Here is a 25,306-nt window from a genome sequence, read left to right as displayed (position 1 = left end):
CTTGGTTTGGATGAAACACAGCAATTGACGAATTAATTTGAACTCTGCAACAAATTGGGTAGTTAACAATATTAATGGAAACTGGGGCTACGTTGTAGCACTGACGGGCCCGAGCACACACATTTTGAAGCATGTTGCGGTGAGTGGAGATGACCAAGCGCACGTCTCCGCATTGCATGCGTTTTGCGCACTTCGGCAAGGATAGACACCTCACTTCCTGCGTCTGTCATGCAACGCTGGAGCACAGTCATTAATCACGCTTTACGGTCCACCCCATCAAGTTAGACCCTATAGTGAAAACTTTATCTAAATCCAATTTAGTTTTAAAACGAGGCTTACCTCCTTTTGGCAGTAGGTGGTGCTATCGCTATCACTATACTAGACTAATAGATCTGTGCAGGTCACACCGTGTGATGAAATCATAAATACCGAGGTAGTTTATATCTCCATCTTGTTGAGATGACATTCACAGAAGTTGAAGTTGATCTAATGAAAGCCCAAGGACAAGTTCATTAGACTTATTTGTTTGTATTGAAAAGACAAATGTCCCTATCGATTTTTGTACATGTCGGCCAATCTTAGTGCCGAGGCCTCACTTTAGGGTGAGCTTGTCAGTTATTTTGTCACGCCCAGTCCTTAAAACCGTATAAATATCTTCAGGGGGGTGCTGTTGTTACACAAATGTATTTTGAGGGAGACTGAAGCATGAATACTGAAGTTACAGCAATTTTGTTTTTAACTGCGAATTGATGAACTTTGACGCCACGCCACTAATATGGCGTTTGACGAAAAGTCCCAGTAATCTTATGCCATTATCAATGTCTTGAGACACTTTTGACACAGTTTGACATGGTTGCAGTCAGTGATGAGGAGGAATACTTCCAAGTCGACAATGTTCCAAAAACAAAACATTTCCTGTTGCCACCAGGGGGCGCTGTGATTTTTATTCATAATTTCTGAGTAGATGTCATCAGGCCGGGACCCTTGTCTTACATGTCTAGTTTGGAGTCGATTGCACCATCTCTGTCTGAGATACAGAACATCGTGTTTTGATGGCGTGTAATCCAACTTTTACGCCATGCCTCGATCACACCGTGTGATGAAAACTCGAAATTTGACGTAGTTTATATCTCCATCTTTTTGTGAAGTTGATCTGATGAAAACCCTGGGACAAGTACGTCAAAGAAAAAATTAAGAAAACGGCCAAAATGGCCACTGCATCCAAAATGGCGGGCTTCCTGTTGCGTTTTTTCCCATGGCACCTCTAGACTTTTTTTTTTGTTTAGTCATACATACACCTGGGCTACGATTATTGTGAAGATCGGTGAAAGCTAACTGACGGGCTTTACCTTAGATGGCGCTGTTGAGCCATTTTGCCACACCCATTTCAAATGACTCCAGAATACAATTACTTTTTGGGGTTTTGAATTTCTTGTAAACTTAGGTAAGAATTTGAGCATGTCTAGGCCTGAAAAACCCCAAAAGGGAAATAAAAATCCTTCGAAATACAATAGGGCCTCCTACCGTTGATGCTCGGGCCCTAATAATTGTGTCAGCATGCTATAGACCCGAGTTTAAAATAGATGTGTGAAAAGATATATCCTCAGTGATTGTATAACAGCGCTCAATGGAGAACAGAACCAATGTGAGCTGCTTTCCTTCTGATGACAATCCTCTCCTCCCCCCTCCCCTTATGGTCAAACGAGGGGAGGGGGCGCACTCACACACACGCACACACACATTCACGGCAGCATCCACTGCTGATGTCAGACTCCAGTCATGTCGACCCTCGTCAGCACCATCATCTCCATGGTTTTTCTACTGAGACGTAAGTAAACCGGCTTCATCCGTCGTGTGTGTCCTTTCCATCAACTTCGGACTGTGTGCGTGTGAGCGTGTGTGTGCGTGTCTGTGTGTTCGCATGCTCTCTGCCACATTACAGGCAGGTTTACCGGTGAGAATCAGATGTCAGTGTTTCTATTAAGCGGGTCAGGATGGGACCGTTTGCGCAGGGATGGATGGTGACGGGGGGGAGGGGGGGGGGGGGCTCGGCAGTGACGCTGTAATGAGCTGTTAAATCATTACAGTCAGGACTGGCCTGTGAGCAGGAGACCACAGACAGAACCGACAGGGACACTGCACTGAGGACAAATCCCTCCGAACTGGTCAGTCCCACAGACGCGCTGTGTGGGGACATGCCAGGGAGAGATGGATGATGCGCAGCCTGGTCTCGGTTTGCGTGGTCCGGCTTGGGGACCTGACTGGAACATGCAGAATGAGGACATGTTGTTTTCCCTCAGTGGATCGACAGGAAGCATGGATGCACGTGTTCAGTTCAGGTGTTGTCGGATTTTTTGAACACGTCTGAGCAATACAGTGATTTTCTGGAGCCATTATAACTCCTTGTTTATTCCACAAAAACACCTTTGTTAGAAACAGAATATCATTTTCATTTTGTGGGTTAAAGGCATGTGTGAAGATAATAGTAACTGGCATGTTAAATGATCTTCACATACTGGTTTATATGCTGGGTTGCTAGGGAAATAAAATAAAACAGCCATGCACAGTCTGCTGTGTGCACTGTGCTTAAAGGTGACGGGATACATCCACAATGCTCTTACACAGAGAAAGAGCTGTATGTCCCAGTGCCCTCTAGTGGTAAACCCAGTCAATCTTATTTACTTGAGTTCCAGCTGACCCACTAATCTATTAACACCTTATCACCCAGGCTGTAACATGTAGAACATAATCAATAATTAATATATCAACAATATTAGATTTATTTATTTGTTTATATGTTACACACCCAAGTGCTCGGATCAATAATATGAACAATTTAACCTATACTGCTCTGCTCTCAAATAGTCTAATACAACGTTTTAAGTATATAGATGGATTTTCCCCATTCATAGACTGTCAGTGGCAATTTGGGGATTCGTATCATGCCCAGACACTTCAGAATGCAGACTTGAGGTGCTGGGAATGGAACTACAGACCTTCAGGTTAGTCTTTAGTCTATCCAGCCTCAAAAAACAATGGAATGGTTAAAGTTGTATTCATATTTAATGTGTAGTTATTGATTTACAATATCAACTCATGCATTGCATATTGGGTGGCTGACGCAAAGTCTTGTATGCTAGATAATTTGACGCCTGGAATTTTCCTCCACCAGTGTTGTATTAGGGTTAGTAGGCCACCCATTTTATTTTTTACAATATGTGATATTTTCTTGGAACCCAGTGTATTTTCTGTGTAGCCTACAAATAGTGTAGGGAAGGAACAGAGATTTTAGCAGAGGGAATAGTTGGTTAGGAATGTCTCAGAAATACATTTCTATAGTTGCTCAAAAGTCAAGGACTAATGTTGTTCATGCAATTTAACCTCAAACTAAAATCTTGTTTTGGTGCTACGCTGCATTTAATATGAATTGTATAGACTTTCTCTCAGCACCTCCGACTCTGACTGCCAGCGTCCCTGTTTCGCAGGGGCACATTTCACCAGATGATGTCCTCTCCCCCAACTGCATCAGCAATTCCTTTGGTTTTCAAGAGGGTGACTGAAACTTATTTGGCCTTACCTGCTGTTTCTTCTCTGCACACTGCATCTGAAAACCTAAAACTAGCTGGTGGTGGGTGGTCGGCTCAGTCATTCTCTACAGCAGCTGGATAAGGTCCAACAGGGCCACGAGTATCACAGGGCTTTGCTTCACATGTGGTTGGCTGTAACAGCGATGCTTTTTGTTTCAGAAGGTAGAGGGAGATCAAGGGGCTTGAAGAGCAAATGCTTCAAGCTGGTATTTGTGTGCACATGTGTGGGAGGAGAGGGCAGAGGATGCCCTACACTGTTTGTATCCAGTACCTGACTACAAATACAGAAAGTAAAGTAAGGAACAAAAATATGTTTGTTAGCCGTGTTATAGTTTGGCTCATTCTCGCAGAAAGCATTTAATCAACTTCTGTCAACTTTCTTAATGTTTGTACAAACTAAAAGTTGAATGGAAACATTTCAACTCAAATCCAACAGCAGCTTCTGTTTCATGTCACTTAGCCTATATATGTATTTGAAGTTTGCTAACATCAGCCACAATAACTTCCTCCTAATTCCACAAATGTCTGTATATCTCTGTCCATGTGTAACATATATCTCACAAACCGTTCAATGAACAGACGAATAATTACCTGAACAGACTGAGGTGCTGATCTTTGCATGCGATGTATGAGAAAAAATAACAGCAGTTGAGTCAGTCACTCAAACTAAAATATAAGCCAAACACATTAACAGGAATTAAAAGAAATTCTGTTGCATTTTATGAAAAACAATTACTATAAATATTTATTACAGATAAACCAGGTAGGATGACCTCAAAGTTGTCTAACTTCACTTTGAACTATAGACTGTTTATTAAAAGCTCTGCACACAACATCCAGCACACAGTCAAAAAAAGTTACAGTATATTGTACAAATGTTTGATGAATAATTCTGATGTAGCTGCTGAGCATTAAGACAGGACAAGGAAACTGACAGGTTTACAACAGGCTCTGCACTAGTACAACCGATGGCTCATGGTTCCTGCATGAGATGGTTCTAAGACAAAATAATCTGTTCAAAAAGAATACTATTTAAGAGGTTTACCATCAACAAACACATGTCAGATGTTTGACATGGACTTGTATCGCAAGGGAAAATTAATACAGTAAGCATTCTCAGGATAAATATGTGTGCACATTTTGTACATGTAGGAAATGTCACGTGATCAGAGTAGTAGGACAGAAAGTTCTCCTAGCGACCTCATTTCCATTGACTCTCCCACTCTTTTCTCTCTATCGCCCTCCACCTCTCTCTCTCTCTCTCTCTCTCTCTCTCTCTCTCTCTCTCTCGCTCTCTCAGTCTTTCATGTCATATTATGTCATCATCCTAATGCCCTCTCTCATATCTCTCTGTGTCTGAGCCTCTTATTTTATGTTGTCCTCTTTGTCTCTCTCTTTGTGGATGGTATGTTTACTCCATGATAAAAAAAAAAAAGAAAACAGAAATTATTATTGTATTTATTCCTCAGGATAATGAGCCAATAGATTAATGTAAAAACTAAGACTAAGGATATTGGAATGATTATTGTAAAATGACTATCTGAAATTGTGAATAGGGGATTTTAAAAAACCTAAAAGTTAAAAAGAATGGAAATAGATAGAAATAGTAAAATTGAAAAGAAGTGGAGGGTTGGTCCTGCTGCATTACGTGGACACCAGAGGTGTGGCGGGGTCAGTATACAGTCCATGAGCACACTAGGAAGCTGAGTGATTTCCCTGTGCTTCTGCTTGGTTGAAGTTCATGTGCTGTGGTTACTGATGTCCGGATGTTCAGGAGCAGGATAATCCCTTGATGAAGAAGTTTGTATAATTGCATCAATCTAAATGGCTCATTCTAATTGACCTCATGTTGCACGTCATATCATATCAAAGCTGAAGGGACATTCAGAGCAACATAATTAATGATATTACTATATAATCAATGACTTTAATACCCTAACCATGTAACATTTTATATTTTTTTGCCGCTTTGAACCCATCAGGAGAGTTTGATTTAATGTACTTACTCTACTGTGTGCGTATGTGTATGTGTGTGTGTGTCCTCCACACACTGAATTAGCCTTTAGCTGTGCTCACAGATATGGTGCCATATCTTTCAGGACTCTCTGTTTTGTCATCTCTTCTCACTTAGCTTTTATCATAACAAGGCAGCTTTCTTTTTTTAACTTAATCTGACCTTGGTGTAGGTGGACGCTTATTGTCACTCTGTGACTGGGAGACAGTGGTGAATCATCAGATTCTCCCACGATAACGAACAGGTCTGGATTCAGCCTCACTCCTCTCTTTCCCTCACCTGACACAAATCCCCAATGGAGGTTGTTACGGACAGTGTTCTGTATGTCCTGTATGTATACATGTGTTGTGTTCTGTCTTGTGTTGTTGTTTTGTTCCCAAGTCCTTATAGACTGGTGATGCCTCCAGTGACTGGAAGGGGGAGCTCTTGGGCAGGACGTGCCAGTGAAGTGGCCAGAAGAAGAAGTATCATGGCCGCTCATCTCACCTGCATCCAATCTTCCAATCACCCCACCTGTGACAGATCTCTCGTCAACCCTTCCCCTTTAAATAGTCCTGTGTTTGTTTTGTTGGCGAGAGGAGGCTTTTGTGGTGAGCTGTGTCAGAGCGCTGATTGTTTTGTTTGGTCCTGATGTTTGCTGGTGTCTTGAGTGAGTTTTTACCAGTAGTTTAAGTTGTAGCAGCCTACTTTTGTTTTGTCTTTTGTCTTTGTTTACTTTGTTTGTTGTGCGCACAGGGACTACAAGGATAGGTAAGATACTCCGGGGTTTACATATCACTCTCACGTAGGTTTACTGTTTGTTAATACCTCAGGTTAGAGTGAGCACCACCCGCTGTACTTTTGGGTGCTAAGCACCTGTAAAGGGGGGGGGGGGATTTCTTTGTGTTCTTTTTCTTTGGTGCCACTGTTAGTCCTTGTTGATCCCTGTGTTGCTTTGTCTAAATAAATACTGTCTTTATCTTATATCTGGTCTTGTGTTTTGTGTGATTGCACCCTCACTTATTCAGACCTGTTGCATTTATGTTATGTCCAGCTACGAGCCACCAGGGGGCGTAACATAAATTGGGGGCTCGTCCGGGATCTTTGATCCTAATTAAGCAACAGGTTTGTTGAGTGTTGGTGTGCAGTGCACACGTCAAGTAGGCTGTTGATATTGGTTAGATTAGTTAAGGTTTGTGTTAAGGCTGGTTGAAACATCATGGACACGTTTGATCTTGCGTGTTTTCTTAGTGATCCTTCTGTGGAACAGATTGATCGCTGTAAAAAAAAAGATTTGTATGCCATTGCGGCACATTTTGAATTTTCAGTCCCCCCAAATCAGCTAAAAGCTGAATTGAAAGTAGCGGTCGTACGTATGTTGGTTCACAATAAAGTGCTTGGTACGGGCAGCAGTGCCGCTACTCGTGCGCCCACTATTCCATCCTCATCTTTGTCTTCTAACTCAGAGAAGGACATCAGGGAGGAAGAGGTAGCTGCGGCCTCTGATCTGGAGATTAAGCCTCCGCTAACTCTGCCCCGACTGTCTCCATTTTCCTCACCTAGAGCAAGTGATGATGCCCGCTATAGGCTACGCTTAGCGCGCTTGCAGATGGAGGCGCAGGAGAAAGAGAAAGAAGCAGAGTATAGTCACAAGTTGGCTATTCGTAAAATGGAATTAGAAATAGAGGCGGATAGCCGCAGATTAGAAATAGAGGCGGATTACCGCAGAATAGAAATAACCGCAGATAAAGAGGTGAAGTTAAAGCGCCTAGAAATAGAAGCTGCTGCTGCGAGTTCAGCTCAAACTCGGTCCGTATCTGCTGAATCCTCCGCGCCGGCGAGAGGTTTTGAAGTGAGCCGAAATATCGTGCTAGTACCTCAGTTTCGTGAGGCGGAAGTAGACTCATATTTTACTGCCTTTGAGCGAGTGGCTACCTCCCTGCAATGGCCAAAAGAGGTATGGTCTATAATGCTTCAATGTAAACTCACAGGTAAAGCCCAGGAGATTTTAGCTTCCCTCTCTCTAGAAGACAGTTTGTCATATGACACTATCAAGGCAGCTGTGCTTCGTGCATACGAACTCGTGCCGGAGGCATATAGACAAAAGTTCAGGACATTTTAAGAAATTGTCAAGTAAAACCTACGTGGAGTTCGCCCGTGAGAAAGAGACTTTGTTTAATCGCTGGTGCAAGGCAAGCAACGCGACTGATTTTGACACCCTATCTCAATTGGTTCTCATTGAAGAGTTCAAGAACTGTCTGCCTGATCGTATAGTGACGTATCTCAATGAGCAAAAGGTTGGGACAGTAGGGCAAGCTGCGGTGCTTGCTGATGAGTTTGTGTTATCGCACAAGCAAACATTTGGGATTCCCCGATATGAGAGTAGGTCTTTTACTCCTTCTGCCTCGGCTAGAATGCAGTCTAGTCCGCCACGTCCCTTGCCTCTCCGGGAACGGGAGTGTTACTATTGTCACGAAACAGGTCACATAAAGGCTGACTGTTTTAGGTTAAAACGCAAGCTGTCACAGCCAAGCAAACGACCAAAAGAGGTTGGTTTGGTGCAAACATTGTTGGGTCCAGTGTCACTAGTCCCGGAGATGGAGGACAATACTCTGGAACCCTGTTACACACCATTTGTGTTGGACGGCCTGGTTTCCCTTAGTGCGAATGCGTTGAACCAGCATCCAGTGCGCATATTAAGAGATACTGGCGCAGCACAGTCTTTTATATTGTCAGATGTGTTACCTTTTTGCAATGACACTTTAAGTGGCTCCAGCGTGCTTGTGCAAGGCATTGAAATGGGCTTTGTGTCTGTGCCTCTCCATAAGATACATTTATCCTGTGACCTAGCAAATGGAGTGTTTAAAGTGGGCGTGCGCCCGTCTTTGCCCGTTAGAGGCGTCACATTTCTGCTAGGGAATGACATCGCTGGTGGCAAAGTTATGCCACTTTTAGAAGTTCTAGAAAGACCTGAGATTTTGCAGCCTGATGTGTTGGCTGAGGACTTCCCTGAAGTGTTCCCTGTGTGTGTGGTCACCCGTGCTCAAGCACGTAGTCTGGGTGAAGCAGTTGATTTGTCGGATACCCTGTTCGCTACTGAGGTGTCTGGCCCGACTCTTTCCCCATCTGTGATTATTCAGTCTACTGCTGAGCCGAGTGTCCAGCTTAAGGTTCAGGGCGATACTTCCACCACAGAGACAACTAGGTTGCCTATGGTACGAAGCAGTCTTATTGCTGCTCAGAAGGAGGACGTTACTTTAGCAAAGTGTTTTGCTGCGGCTCTTGCTCCAGAGATCGCTAAAAATAAAGAAATTGATTATTTTATGGAAAATGATCTACTGATGCGGAGATGGAAATCTCGCGCTGATTTTGATAATGAGTGGAGTAATGTTTTTCAGATTGTTGTGCCTACACAGTACAGACAGTCCGTGTTATCTCTGGCTCATGAACATCTCTGGTCTGGTCATCTAGGTGTTACGAAAACCTATGACCGAGTGTTGCGACATTTCTTCTGGCCAGGTTTGAAGCGAGATGTGTCTTCGTTTTGCCGTACGTGCCACGTATGTCAGATTACGGGGAAGCCTAATCAGGTTATCAAGCCTGCTCCTCTTCACCCGATCCCGGCTATAGGGGAACCCTTTGAGCACGTGTTGGTTGATTGTGTTGGTCCTCTGCCAAAAACAAAATCCGGTAACCAGTTCCTGTTAACAATCATGTGTGTAGCTACCCGGTATCCAGAGGCTATCCCTCTTAGGAGTATAACAGCTCAGTCAGTAGTAAGGGCCCTGATCAAGTTCTTTTCTACTTTCGGCCTTCCTAAGATCGTGCAAACCGATCAGGGTACCAACTTCCTTTCGGGTATTTTTGAACAGGTGTTAACATCCCTCTCGATATCACATCGGATCTCGAGTGCTTATCACCCTGAGTCGCAGGGGGCACTCGAAAGATGGCATCAGACGTTTAAGTCAGTGTTGCGCAAATATATCATGGAGAGCGGTAGGGAATGGGATGAAGGCGTCCCTTTGGCTCTATTTGCCGTTAGGGAAATAGTGCAAGAGTCACTAGGTTTTAGTCCAGCAGAGCTGGTATTTGGTCACACCGTGAGAGGCCCTTTAAGGGTGTTAAAGGATCAGCTAACAGACAAGAGTTCGTCCACCCAGCGAAACGTGCTGACCTACGTGAGTCGCTTCCGAGAACGACTGCACGAGGCTTGTAGTATCGCTAGGGAGAGTCTCTATGCTGCACAACAGGGTATGAAGCGGCAGTTTGATAAAAAAGCACTTCCACGTTCTCTACAGCCAGGTGACTTGGTTTTAGTGTTACTGCCCATTCTGAGTAATTCAATGAGTGCTCGGTTTTCAGGACCTTATACTATTGACAGGAGGTTGAGTGCCACTGACTATGTGGTCAGGACCCCTGATAGAAGACGGAAAACCAGAGTGTGTCATATAAATATGTTGAAAAATTATTACAACAGAGACGAGGTCCAGCCGGAGACACGCAGTGCGCCTCTTGTAGCCACTGTTGCGGCTGCGGTGTCACTAGCAGTGAGCCCTAATGCAGTGAGTGATGAGGATGGCCTGAGTTTACGCAATGCCCAGCAACAGACCCCTCGGTTGTCCAATTCAGAGATGTTGGTGAAACTTCCATCCTTGATGCATCATTTAAGCAGGGAGCAGGAAGGTGACCTACTCTGCCTTATGTCAGAGTTCCCCTGTCTGTTTGGAGATGTGCCTACCCGCACTACGGTGCTAGAGCATGACATAGAGGTGGGTGAGTCCCGGCCTATTAAACAGCACCCATACAGGGTAAATGCACATAAGAGAGCTTTGATGAGAAAAGAGGTTGACTATTTACTTGAACATAATTTAGCTCAGCCCAGTTCCAGTCCATGGAGTTCTCCGTGCTTATTGGTTCCAAAGCCTGACGCTACTGTCAGATTCTGTACAGATTATCGAAAGGTAAACCATGTTACTGTGCCTGACTCGTTTCCTATGCCCCGAGTAGATGATTGCGTGGATACCATAGGGTCAGCTCGATTTGTCACAAAGTTAGATCTATTGAAAGGTTATTGGCAAGTTCCCCTTTCACCACGTGCTTCTGCTATCAGTGCTTTTGTGACTCCTGACAATTTTTTACAATATTCCGTGATGGCTTTCGGAATGAGAAACGCTCCGGCCACTTTCCAAAGGTTGGTGAATATTGTGTTTAGTGGTGTACCTAACTGTACTGCATATTTGGATGATGTTGTAATACACTCATCAGAGTGGACTGCTCATGTGGACTCGCTAAGAACTGTGTTTCAGCGACTGGCTGATGCATCCCTGACACTGAACCTGGCAAAGTGTGAGTTTGGGAAGGCAACTGTGACCTACTTGGGTAAACAGGTGGGCGGAGGCCAAGTGCGTCCCTTGGAGGCCAAAATCGCAGCAATCACATCTTTCCCAGTGCCCACCACTCGGCGAGAGTTACACCGATTCCTCGGAATGACTGGTTACTACCGAGGGTTCTGTAGGAACTTCTCTTCTGTTGCAGCCCCAATGACTGACTTGATCAGTCCATTGGTAAAGTTTGTCTGGTCAGACAGGTGTCAAACTGCCTTTGAGTGTTGTAAAGCACTCTTGTGTAATGCGCCAGTACTCAGTGCTCCTGATTTTAGTAAACCGTTTTCCATGGAAGTCGATGCGAGCGGTATTGGTGCAGGTGCAGTTTTAACTCAGATGGATTCTGAGGGTTTGGTCCACCCTGTAGGATTCTTTTCGAAGAAGTTTAATAGTAGCCAAATGCACTACTCTACCATAGAACAGGAGACGTTGGCTTTGCTGCTTGCGCTTCAATTTTTTGAGGTGTATGTTGGGTCTAGTGCGGAGCCTGTGGTGATTTACACGGACCACAATCCGCTAGTGTTTCTGCATCGCATGCACAACCACAACCAACGACTGATGCGTTGGTCTTTGTTTATTGAGAATTACAACCTGGTGATCCACCACAAAAAGGGCACCGAGAATGTGTTTGCAGACGCTCTGTCTCGCGTGTAAATATTGTTGGTCAGTAGTCCTCAAAACCTCTGTGGGAAATTGATATTGATTTTGGGGTTTACGGGATGGTTTAAGGTATCGTCAGCCCTGGGCTGACTCTTTATGGGGGGGAGTGTTACGGACAGTGTTCTGTATGTCCTGTATGTATACATGTGTTGTGTTCTGTCTTGTGTTGTTGTTTTGTTCCCAAGTCCTTATAGACTGGTGATGCCTCCAGTGACTGGAAGGGGGAGCTCTTGGGCAGGACGTGCCAGTGAAGTGGCCAGAAGAAGAAGTATCATGGCCGCTCATCTCACCTGCATCCAATCTTCCAATCACCCCACCTGTGACAGATCTCTCGTCAACCCTTCCCCTTTAAATAGTCCTGTGTTTGTTTTGTTGGCGAGAGGAGGCTTTTGTGGTGAGCTGTGTCAGAGCGCTGATTGTTTTGTTTGGTCCTGATGTTTGCTGGTGTCTTGAGTGAGTTTTTACCAGTAGTTTAAGTTGTAGCAGCCTACTTTTGTTTTGTCTTTTGTCTTTGTTTACTTTGTTTGTTGTGCGCACAGGGACTACAAGGATAGGTAAGATACTCCGGGGTTTACATATCACTCTCACGTAGGTTTACTGTTTGTTAATACCTCAGGTTAGAGTGAGCACCACCCGCTGTACTTTTGGGTGCTAAGCACCTGTAAAGGGGGGGGGGGGATTTCTTTGTGTTCTTTTTCTTTGGTGCCACTGTTAGTCCTTGTTGATCCCTGTGTTGCTTTGTCTAAATAAATACTGTCTTTAGCTTATATCTGGTCTTGTGTTTTGTGTGATTGCACCCTCACTTATTCAGACCTGTTGCATTTATGTTATGTCCAGCTACGAGCCACCAGGGGGCGTAACAGAGGTCATGAAGGAATAAAATGAGGCTCTCAGTGCAGGGCCGGGTCTAGACAGGCATGTATGAGGGGGCAGCCACAAATCTTGAGGGGGCATTGTGCTTTATTATATTATTATTATTATAAATTGGGATTTAGTTTGAGGGGGCACAACATTTATTTGAGAGGGCCAGGCCCCCTCTTGCCCCTGCCTAGACCCGGCCCTGTCTCAGTGTGGTATGGTGCAGCTGACAGTTTATGTAACAGCAGACCATCAGAGGATGTGACAGCACTCTGAACTCGCTATTGTTGTTTCCAGTGAGGTTTGTTTCTCATGTTTCGGGCCAGTTAAAATCAGCCTAATACACATAAATGATTATGTGAGCTGTTGTCCTGGCTCAGAGGTATAAAATATATCATAATAAAACATAATAAATAAACCACTACAGGAGGAGATGTGTAATTCCTGAGCGTGGTTTGGTGAAGCAGGTCCTCTTACCTGGACAAACTGGTACTGAACTCCTCAACACTTTCAGAGTTTGTTTCAGAGAGGACAGGCTATCAGGATATAACCTGATTCAATGTTTGTTCAGTGGTTGTCCGGATTCATCTGCAAACACTACATTTCTGAGTTTTATTCTATTGTTGATTATGTCCATATCAGTTTCCTTTTCAGCAGTTGAAATCCTTCCATTTCCCTGAGTGGGAGGGAAGTGCTACCTCCTGAAGCACAAACACGAAATTGCACACAATTGTTCCATGTATAGTAAGCTACTACTAAAATAAGTAGTATAACTATTGAATATCTAGAAATTTCTGGCAACTGATAATCCTGTAGAATGTTGGTTTTGGCTGCAGACCAGCCTCTCTCACTGATAAACCATATGATGACCAACATGATCAGTTATAGTTCCTCTCTCATCAGGGACTATACCACTCTGAGTCTTGCTCCTCTTAGACATATACCAGTCCTTTTACTGGTCACTCTTCGTCCTCTTCCAGTCAACTCTCTGTGCCTGACCATGTTTAAATAGAAAAACTACTTCCAATATGGATGGAATTAAAATCAGCTTTACTGGGAATCTGCTGTGTTTGTCCTTTCCTGATTTTTCCTGTTTTCTAGATGCATAGTTTAGTCCACACTGACTGCTGTTGTGCTGACTGTGTCACAAGGTTTAAAAACATATACTCATTGTAGAGTAATGTGAGTTGGCAAATTCTGGGCGTAATGCATTTTTCATTCATGCTCTAAGAGGAATTTTGCTGAGCTCATGTGTGGTCTTGATTTCCATAATTTGTGCAGAAACAGCAAATGAATGTTAAATTGAATGTGGCTTAAGAAACCCAAGCTGACAGCAGATGCTGTACTAGCAGCTTGAGGTGCAGACAAACACATTAGGTCTGCATATGTACATACAGTATACGTTCGACATATAGTTAACGCTGTAAATTGTTGGATTTTACATGTCCCACAATGCATCTGAATTGTGTCTTTCATCAGACCATCTCTAAACATCTAACTCCAAACCTCACCTGTGGTCTGTTATCCAGGCTTTATTTGATTTTTAATATTTTATGTAGCAAATCCCCCTTAGCTGTAAAGAAAATATTTTATAAAACAAGCTGAGTATTACTCCTCGTGATGAGTTAGCTTTCAATTAATGAGTATTAATTGGTGGAGTGCCCCTTTAATTCAGGAACAAATTGTTGTTTTTTCCCCTGAGTAGAATCTTCCTCCATTTCTATTTTTTACCTGAATCCCTTTGATGGATTTTGAGAATTTCTGCTGTTGGAGATAATTATGAATCACGATCAACTAGAACCTTTTTGTTAGAAGTGGTAAACTATCTAACTAAGTATTGAAACACAATCTTAATGACGAACACAGTAAATTAAACCAAATGCTAAATGTTGCATTGTGCATCAACAAAGATGTCATCACTTCACATGCTGATGATGAGGCAAATCACTGGGTTTTGAGTTTGACTGCCAGGGATTGTGTGTAATGCGAACCGTCAGTCCATTAATAAATGAAACAACCATATGATAAAGACATATGGCCCCGCTCTGATCTGCCCTTGGCTGACACGCAGTGTGTGCAAGGAAAAGGCAATCGAGCGAGTTTGAGTGAACCCAGTCGAAAAGTATGAGGGAGATGTAGGCTATGATGTGGACACATTGACAATAGACACAAGTAGTATGTGGGCTGAATGTGTGAGTGTGTGTGTGCTTGTATGTGTGTGTGTGTGTGTGTCTGTGTATGCTTTTGTGTGTGTGTGCTTGCATGTGTGGGAGACAGTGTGTGGGCTGTAAGAGGGGGAGTTAAGTAACTGTGGAGAGATGTGAGACCTCTCTTCCTCTCTGCCACTGCACATGTCTTTAGGCTCTGCACACATGCGCACACACACACACACACATGCGCACACACACACACACACATGCGCGCACACACACACACACACACACACACACACACACACACACACACAAAGACACTAGAAAGGGAGAGTTGCTGCAGTTGAATCACATCATCTTTTCTATTCGTTTATGTTGGACCACGCTGTGTTCTTACCTAGAACCTTGGGTGTCTGTCAGGATGTTTCAGTTCATTTCAAAGGTTTTTTCCTTTTTTATGGCATTGTATCACCGACCGGTTTCCTGCTTACGAACACACCACAATGTGCACACGTCAGACTTGTAAAAATCACATTGCCTCTTTGTTAAGACAGCTTATTGTGCACATTTTCAGTATTCAGAAATGTTGCTGAAAGCCAGTCAAAACGCTAACACTATTAAAAGTGGAGTGTTAAGTAAAGTGTCACACAACTGTTATCAGTTATCACTCAAATTAGTCATAGTCCTTTACTAGATCATCTCTCCCATTAAGAGAGATGTGACTGCTAAATTTAGACATATGTGGCCGTACCTGGTGACCACCTCCCTTAGTCAAAATTAACGAATCGCCACCTGGGCTGTGGTTAATATTTTGGTAGAATCTGCCAACTAATCTGCACCTTAATCATATCCAAGACCAGTCTACCCACTGAGCACAGAGAGACCACCCTGATATATAACCAGGTATTGTTTCAACCCAGAACAATGTCATACAAACATCGCCTACAATCAACTCTGGACAAAATTACATCACTCGTCGCTGCTCATTAGGATTATTATTGTTAGTGCACAATAGTAACTCAAATGGACCTAGAATAACTTATTAACCTTTTAATCATCACAGATGTTCTCTGGACAACAAACACACACACGCACATACACACTTTCTAGCTGTCAGCTCTGGTCAGGACATGCGGATTGACAGAGTGAGCTTGTGATGAGTCTGTCCAAAGTCCAGTCCAATTCTTCACTGGATTTTTCCAACTAGACCTCCTTCTTTTCCTCCCTTACAGCTAACTGATGATGGATCTATACGGCAGAGGAGAGCTGGGGCTGCTGGGAGGAGGGGAGAGCCTGAGAGATGACATGGGCGGATCTGGGATCAGCTGGTCGGCTAATCGACTGTCAGAGGACATGTACCCATCATCAGGATTGGCCTTGGCCGCAGCCTATCATGACATTAAGACCCGGCTGGCCAGTCTGGAGAGGGAGAACAGCAGCATCAAGAGGAAGCTCAAACACTATGAGGTGAAGGTGGAGAGCGGCCGCAGAGAACACACACACAGAGCTTGCACACAGATTTAAATTAAAAACATAGAATACAAATTAGGAGCATGAAGAATTTTTTACAGTTTGAATGAATTCTTTCCTGAAACTCTTCTTCTCCTCTTATCTCTTCCAGTTCCCAATGATCAGTGGATTTGGAGAGGAGAGGATAGTGTGTTATTCCCGTGAGCCCATCATCAAGGAGGCCAGTGACATTCAATCAGAGACCACTAACCTGCAACAAAGGATCAACTCTCTCACTCAGGAGGTACGAATTAATAATATCACTGCAACCACTAGTTATAGTGGATGTCATAGTATGTGTCATAAATTGCACAAGTTATATTAATACCCTTAGTTCAGTGACAGTTGCTCAATAGAGATATGTAGTAGGTTAAAGGTCAAAGGTCACTGTGACCTAACATCCATGCCATTCTTGTGAATGTGATGTATCAGGGGCGGCTAAAGGAAATTTCATTACATCTGGCACAAACGTTCTCTTGGACTCAAAGACAAACTGATTAAATCTTGGTGGTTGAAACATAAAGGTTCAAGTCACTCACAAACCCCATTTTTGAAAATAACTCAAGAAATCACATGCCAGTTGTGAAAAAAGTTCCCTCAAATGTCGCTGTGCTCATACCAAAAGCAGAGCGATGACATTACATACAGGGTCAAAGGAAAGACACGGATAAACGTGAATCCCGATAGTCCCAGAAGAAACACAAGCAGCCAGCTGATCGTTGTGAGAACTCAATTTCACAATTTCTGTAAGTCTTTTACTAAAGGGTGGATTTTTTCCAAAGATAGTGGTAATTTTAGTGTGCATCCACTTTTTTCCTTTATAACAGGGTAAACCAAAGTTGAGGTTGGTTTAGAAACTACAGTATCTCCTCATCTGACTTTCTTGTCCTTTCTGATGTTTGACGCTGATGTTTTCCTTGGTGTTGTTATGATTTGAGTCTGAAATAATGTGTCTATGGTGACTGTTTACCTCTCTAAGCTTCAGAAGAGTAAGGAGAGAGAGGAGAGGCTGGAGGAAGTCATCCAGGCATACGAGAAGATTCACTTGGAGAAGAGCAATGTCCAGAGAGACCTAGACAAAATGGTACAAACACACCCACTCAATACAGTCATGTTATTTGTTAGATAGAGGATTTTATGCCATTGTATAGCAGTTGTTTTTCCACATGTGCATAAGTGTTTGTGTGTGTGTGTGTGTCCCTCAGACGACTCTAGCGGAGCAGCATGTAGAGCGGATCTGCAGCTTGGAGTCGGCTCTCAGACAGAGACAGACGTCCCTTCAGAAACTCGGCACTCAAATCCGCAGCAAAGAGGCACGTCAGTCTCAACTCCACGCCAGCCTGGACGTACCCAGAGGTGAGTTCTATCTGGACAGAGGGAACACTACACCCAATCAGATAAGGAATAGTAGGAGGAATAATGCAATAAAGTAGTACTACTCCTATATGTAAGTATAAGTATTAGAGAGCCAGTCATAAAAGTTGGCGTATACCAGACAATTATTAGGTGCTCATATCACTAGTTAAAAAAGCAGGATGAAACTAACCTCTTTCTACCACAAGACTTGATTCAACTGGTGCCTTGATTTCACCACTGAAGCTGTTTTGAGACAACTCCGGAGAATTGTGTCCAGACTTTCTCCAGAGGTTTCCTTTCACGCATGAATAACGCAGCAGGAGATTCTCCTCCGAGCCGCTTTCACAACAACACAGAACTGGGGTGGTGCAGCAGGCAGAGACAGGGTGTAACATATCAATTCTGCTGTGACGATCACTTGTTTGTGTTAACAGCACATCCGCACAAATATCGCCTCTTATCACCTAAAGCTTTCTTTGTATTTTCGTCTTCTACATGTTTGGCTGCACTTTGACATGCAGACATATTCGTTTTCTTCATTTTTGCATTCCTTGCGTGTAAGAAGCGTCATCAACCCTCCCACCTGCTCACGGTGAATCCTGTGGAGGATCTCCTGCTGTGTTCTAACATTAGCTCCTCCAGACTTTCTCCGCCCAGCCCCTGTAAAGTCTTCAGGCTCTCACTGATTGAGTCTGCTGTCACTGGCAGATGTTATCAATTACAACCAGCTTGCAAATTTAGCTAAAATCTCAATGAGGTGGTTCAAATTCCATCACTGGTTTATACATTTGCCAAGTTTACAGTTACCCTGACATTAAGTAAATAAAATAAGATATGGCCCTAAACGTGGTAAAAGTTACCACTAGCTACAGTTCAGTCATAACTACTAATTATATTGATTGCAAACTCCTCATATATAAAAATACTGTACTCATGATTTAGGTATTGAAGGTCTCTCGCTCACTGGTGGCATTGTACTTGAGAGCTGTTTGTTTTTCCTCAGAGGGCCGCGGGCCGACGCTGCAGAGCTCCCGCAGTCTGGACGCTCTGTCCGACCTGAAACTGCAGCGACTGGAGGCCGAGCTGGACGGGGCACGGCACCATGCCGAGGGAGCCTGTCAGAGGGAGAAGGGGCTGAGGGTTGAGCTTCAGAGGCTGCAGCAGGAGGCATCTCAGCTGCAGGAGGCACAAAGACAGGTACAGCTGATAGGCGTGATACACGAGTCACTGTTTTCAAACTCTCTGCAAATGGAATTTCCTTGTCTGCATAATTTGACTGATATCCAATTTGTTTAGCATATAGGTTCTTGATCATGGAAGTAATGTTGTTCTTTGATTTAACACTTAGGGTTTAATGTTGGATATATTTTAGTCACATTAACCACATTTTAGATACATTTTACAAGAAGACAAAGCTGTTATCAGTAGATAGATGCACAGTTGTCATAGAGGTGGATGAGCTGGTTGGCCATCAGTGTGCTAATTGTCACGTTTGGGCTCCAAGATACAGATATAACAATTAATCTAATAGCTCTATGGAGAATTTAAAGCTGGCCCACATGTAAGAGACAAATAAGAATATCTTCCATGTATTGTTCAGTGCTGCCGCCCTAACCACAGCTCTGGGTCTGTCCCTCTCAGTCACAGGAGTTGGCCCCACACTGTGAGCACTGTGACGTAGAATGGATAAAGAAAGCTGGAGATGAACAGTGAGTCTTGTTTCTGACCAAAACTTATTTTTGGAAGTGCTTGTCAGTTTGTCATTTACATGTATTTACTGTATTCATTCAGTCCCTCTCTCTGTGTGCTGCAGGGTGAACCTGGCGTTAGCCTACACTGAGCTAACAGAGGAGTTGGGTCGGGTTCGCAACCTGGCTGCAAAACAGAGTGACATTCTACGACACGTCTCCCAGGAGCCTGGTAGGTCACCTGACTAGGATACAGGTTCAGGGACTTCACTGTGCATCTTGCATACAGTTCAAGTGGGTCAAAATCAAACCAGAAATGTCACATATTCAACTGTTGGTGTTGCTGGTTAAAACAAACTAATGTCAAAACGGGTTGTGTCAAATGATAAACACATGGAGGGAGTTTGGAATAAGTGTGTATTTCTGTTTGGATTAGCTTCACCACAGCATGCAGCCAGCGAAGCGTCGTCAAAGTCAAGTGTCACATCGTCTCTAGGATGCTGGATGTCAGTCAGAGGGGTAGCCTACTGACAGGAAATACTAACATACTAAGTGCTGCTACTATGCAAAATTCATAATTTTTGCGGTATATTGAAATGGTCATGATGATTTATGATGATCTAATAGATATCAACAACATTTTAAACTAAAACAGAGAAGATTTCAGTCAAAACAGAGAAAGGACAGCAGCTGCTGCACAGGGGACAGCACTGAAGTCAAGTATAAAAACTGAATGGATGGAAGGAGACAGCGGACGGGGACGAGAGAGATGTAGCCCATGACCAGTTGATCATAGCTGACAGTTATAAAGTCAATTGAGACTACAGCCATTTCATACATGAGGAAGGTAAATACAGTGATCAACCAATGTGATGGCTGTTAAACCTCTTTTACACCAAGCAGATCCATGTGGGTTATTGAAATGCAGTGAAACTCGGCGATTGACTCCTTTGCCATCGTAGAGGAGTTGTCCTCTCAGTTTTTTCCCCAGTCAGTCATGTTCAACGTCACAAACACACACACAACTGAGGCACTCTTTCACCTGCACACACATCACTGACAAGATTAGAGTTATGCAGACTTACATTAGTCACTCGTTGCCATGTGTTGTAAGATATTGTGGAAATGAAGCGATGCATCTTTCCACTTCTAACAAAGTGTTCATGTTGCAAGGGATCTCTCATTGAGTCTTTCCCTCCCAGCTTTGCTTTGGAGAGATCTCTTAAAACTGAGGGCAACTGAAACAGGGAGTGGGGGGGCAGGGGTGTGGTAATGAGATGAAAGCTTAATGTGTTTCCTGTTCTCTCTTTCTCTCTTAATCCTTCAGGCTCTCGTCCTCCCGCGACTCCTCAGCGTCTCTCCCCCACCTCCCCCCAGCGCCCCTCACTCTCCCCCGAGAGGCTTCTGCCCACCCCCTCTCCTCCGCTCTCCCTATGCGACAGCCCTGCCTCTTACTCTCAGCAGCAGCCAACCAGCAGCCGCCTACGAGCAAAGTTCCAAGGTCGCCGCAGTTACTCGGAGGTGAGTCATTTGTGGGGGTAATTGGACTTGGATTTATAATAACTTTGTAATGAAATGGATTATTGCATCGTGGATTATTGCAGTCCCTTTGAACATTTGACAATCTCCTGTTCCCAGGTGTCCGACCCATCAGCCATCCACAGGCCCTCAGCACGCTTGATGAGGGACCCGGTTTCCACTCTCCCCAAGCCCAGGCCCCTGCTGGGCGAGACACGAGGCTACAGCCAGAACAAACATCAGCTCCGCACCGCCTTACTGGGCCTCGTCAGACCAGCCTCGGCTCATGGAGGGGAGAGGGGGGGAGGAGGAGGAGGAGGAGAGAGAGCTGGGGGCAGCAGTTTGACCAGCAGTCCTCATCACTGCGCAATGGACATGGGATTTCCAAGGGCTGCTGAGGTGAGACATTTGGCTTGATTGAGTGAGTGAGTGACACCCTTATTGTTACCAACCTTATACGGCCCCCATCCTTACTTTTAGAAAATTACTTACTACAAGAAGGAAAGACTTCGATGAAGTTGACAGGGTTCAGAGTGAAAAATTCAGACAAATAGATTGATTGCCAGGAAATGTGGTACAGATGTTGAGGTTCCTGTCAGGACTAATTCTACTAAATTTGGTGCTCCTCAATATTTCCTTGAGCACTACCCTTCACTCAAATGTTCAATCTGTCCAATACTTTAGTCTACTGGGGCAGCACGGTGATATACTAATGTCTTCAAAAATGATCTTGGCTCGGTCAGGTCGTTTTGTGTGGTGTTTGCATGTTCTCCAAGTGTCTGTGTGTGTTTTCTCTGGATATTCTGTCCTCCCACACTCCAAAGACATGCAGATTGAGGTTAGGTTGACTGCAGACACTAATTTGAGTGAATGTATGAATGTGAGTGGTAGTTTGTTTCTGTATGTTGGCTCTGTGGCCTGTCCGCTGGGATTGGCCCAAGGACTACTACAACCCTTAAAGGATTAGCAGTATAGATAATGGATAGGTGGATGATTTTGGTCTGTAACAAAATACCCTGAAAGTAATTCCTTGCTCTTTGTGGGAACTAGTGCGTTTCTTTTGTAATATTCTAAGCTCTTGACCTGATTTAAGTGCTTTAAGATAATGTATGTTGTGATTTGGTTAAGAGTTTAATTCACTTCAATCTGCTCTTTAAAGATTAGCATATGTCAGCATGCTAACATGACATATTAAGATGGTGAAAATGGCAAACAGTATGTTTATACTGAAGTCAGCGTGTTAGCAGAACAGAAGCCGCCCTTGTTCATGGTGCAGGTCAGGCTCCATGTTTCAGACTGAACCCAACCAGAGTCCCAGAGACTGACCAGAAGCCAACAGGCATTTTCTTAATTAGGTTTGAACCTAACTAAAGTCGGACACAGTAGATGTAAGCTGAAGCATGTCCTGTTACCTTGTCACGCAGTTACCATTTGGCCATTGTTTTAGAAAGTTGCTGGGTAGATGGCCTATCACCCAAACAGCCTTTCAAACGTTTGGTGCCTGTTGTTTTTTTAATGATTTGTCTGAACCTGGTACGACACATTGGTTTCCATCGTGCCCTGTAGGGTCTTGTTGGTCTGGTGTCAGGGATCCACCCACTACAACGTGGTTAGGATGGGTTTGGGCACAGTACTGAATGAAGTTTATCCACATCTACAAGGTGTCCATAGCCCAATACAAAGTTATTAGAGTGACGATGGTAATACAGAGGAAAATAAATCCAGAGCATACAAATACACTGAGGATGGCAAATAAAATATAAAATTTGATAACACCTCCTATGTAGATACACAGTTTGATTCTCCTCAGTCCTACATGTGGTGTATAGATTTGAATCTCATAGAGTAAGAAAAGCAAAGCACCAGTACAGAAGCTGAAGTTCACTTTCAACATGTCCTATTTTCTGATAACTAATTACCTTTCTGTAAAACTATTTAACCTTGCATGTACAATACAATACGTGATTCATTTTCGGGGCTGTTGAAAGCATCACACAAATTTCTGTAATACAATAAAAAATTAGAGTAATCATGCTGCTCTCCTTTACTTCTTCTTTCATTCAGGGTCATCACTTCTGTCGCCTTGATGACCCACCTGAACCCACCCCACTGGTGACACCTCCACAGTCCTCTGATGATGAAGAGGTGACAACCAAGGATGTTTGTGACTTTTAAGCTGGGTTATTTATTGTTAAAACTGTTTGTGTTGTGTACCATCACAGGATGTTTGTGCATATCTGTCGCCGGCTTGCAGCCCACCTCGGACTCTTGGGATTCTCTCATCTTCACCAAGAGAACAGCCCCTACACCCCTCGTTCCCGTCTCCAAGGAAACAGCCCCACCATCCCTCCTTCCCTGCCCCCGAGGGCCCTGCCACCCTCTCCTGCCATCTGCCTCCCTACATGAACACAGAACATGCTCAGTCATGGCCTTCTATTAACGTGAGTAGAAGCAAGGATTACATTTAGCAGCACCTTGTGGGGAAAATGGGTCATTGCCGCAGCCAAAAGAGGATCAATCAAAAAAAGGATACACAACACAAATCATTAGAACTTCATTATCATTATCTAAGACCACCACCCTGTAGCATTCGCTCCCATAATGTTACTATGCTTCGAGAGGCCAGTCAAGTGTCAAGAAAGCTTAAGCATTTAAGCAACACCTACGTGTGCATGCTCAGTAATCGCTTCAATGATACAAAATATGGGGAGTAAGAAGAGTTATGTCCACATGGTCTCCAATGTGTCCCCAATGTTTGTTCATAGTGATCCAGAGAAATTTAGACATGGGGTAGATTCAATATTAATACAAAAATTCCCAGATCGAGTTGAACCTGTCCTCTTCTCTCGTCTTCAGATAAAAGCTGAATTACATAGCTTTTATTTTGAAAAGTTGTAAACTCAGGTCTGATGATTGTGTCGGTGGCTCAACAGACCTCTGAGATGTCCCACATGAAATGTATTAAAAAATAAAAGCAGTTCAGTTAATCATTCAAACTTATAGATATGACACACAGGTGTCCAGCTATAAAGCAAATGAACAGGAAAGCATTAACACAAAGTTTTAGGACTTCTCTCTGCACCTTAGACTGTCTTCTCTTGGCACCTTAGCACACAAACAATAAGACGTGACAGTAAAGAACAGTTGGAGGCAAACTCACTAATGACCAGGAATATTTCTTTAGTAGCTCCGGAGCTTTACCACAAACCAAGAAAAACAGGCAGGTTTAGAACGGGCACTGCACAAGTTAATGTGGAGGTCACGTTGAGCCGTCGCTTTAACAGACAGATCAAACTAAGCAGAGTCACATTCTCCATATTTGTTGGTTCGATTCGGGGATTACACTCTCTCTTCACGATCAGTGGTTTCACACCTGTGTCTTCCTCTGTCTGCAGTTATGGATGGAGTCGGAGGAGAGCGCTGTTCGCAGCTGTCCTCTGTGTCAGCTGACCTTCCCAACTGGTTACCCTGATGACGCCCTCATAAAACACATCGACTCACACTTGGAGAACAGCAAGATCTGACTTGTTGTTTTTTTGCCTCCACCCGATTTCCTCAGAGCCAATCTTGACTGATTTGAACACGGTAAAGATTTAGCGAGCCTGCATGCTTCTTTCAGGGCTCCCAGTCAAAAGTCTACATGGAGACAGAGCAAGTCTGTTTTTTTACACTTCAGACTCTTCATCTTTGTTCACCTGACATACCTGTTTTGCCTAATCTCTCACAAAGCACCATATCAACAATTCTTTATCAAATGGTGTTTTGTTTCTCCTTTCATAACCAAACTCTGCATTTGTACATAACTGAGTGCTGAGGAAATAGCAGACATAGAAAAGACAGTACTTTCTATCTCAGATTCAGCGACGCAGACAAAAGCTGCTGATGGTGTGAAAGAAAAACTGTATGGTGGTCTCAGAGCACCTGGATGTCGCCTCTCACGTTGTCTCGGAGGATTAAAATGAAGATTGAGTGAAGGTTTCTTGACCTTGACCAACTATTTTAGGTAAAGAGTTAGATAAGAGAAAGTTATTTGAGTTAGTTAAAGATGGGATAACAAAATTGAAGCACCATGTGATCTGGAAAAGACATAGTTTAAGGGCAGTTTAAACAGCTAAATAAGTCTGGACGCTGATAGACAGTTCATGGGGCTATTGGCTGGAGTTCCAAAGCAAAGTATATGTAAAGTTAACTGTGTGAAATGCTCCAAAGGTAAAAATGTGATTCATAGAAAAAACATCATGTACTGCCATCCTCTGGTCTGGTGTGGTGATGAAAGTGCCTTGCTCAAAGATCAATTCTAACTCACAATTATGTGTTAAATGATGGATGAGACAAGGCCTGTAAAGTTTTTCATGATTATAACCAACTGTCCAGACTTCATATTTATAATAGTATAGTACAAGTAAGAACAATTCTTGTTTACATTTCTACAATAGCAAAGGGAAAAAAATAGGCGTGGTTTCCTGTTTTTAATCACATTTTTACACTAGAAATATTCCACATACGTGACTTTACCCACAGGGTTCCTGATGTACTGAAGCTGCAGAACAAAGCAACGATGAGTGACTGAACATGTCATCACGTATCATCACATGCGGGC

At 43.6% G+C, this 25,306-nt stretch overlaps 1 protein-coding gene across 1 annotated transcript; it reads left to right on the top strand.

The window, feature by feature from the left end:
- The first annotated feature begins 15,874 nt into the window (after positions 1-15,874).
- Positions 15,875-24,230, top strand: LOC133022866 (TANK-binding kinase 1-binding protein 1-like). The gene is made up of 12 exons (XM_061089775.1): positions 15,875-16,108; positions 16,257-16,388; positions 17,124-17,228; positions 17,350-17,500; positions 18,504-18,697; positions 19,142-19,209; positions 19,314-19,420; positions 20,516-20,709; positions 20,827-21,083; positions 22,773-22,851; positions 22,929-23,147; positions 24,102-24,230. Exons 1-12 carry the CDS (start codon positions 15,875-15,877, stop codon positions 24,228-24,230), a joined length of 1,869 nt encoding a protein of 622 aa, XP_060945758.1.
- Positions 24,231-25,306: the final 1,076 nt, after the last annotated feature.

This window comes from Limanda limanda, chromosome 17 (assembly GCF_963576545.1).
Source record: "Limanda limanda chromosome 17, fLimLim1.1, whole genome shotgun sequence".
Taxonomy (NCBI): Eukaryota; Metazoa; Chordata; class Actinopteri; order Pleuronectiformes; family Pleuronectidae; genus Limanda; species Limanda limanda.
This window is presented reverse-complemented; position numbering and strand designations above follow the sequence as displayed.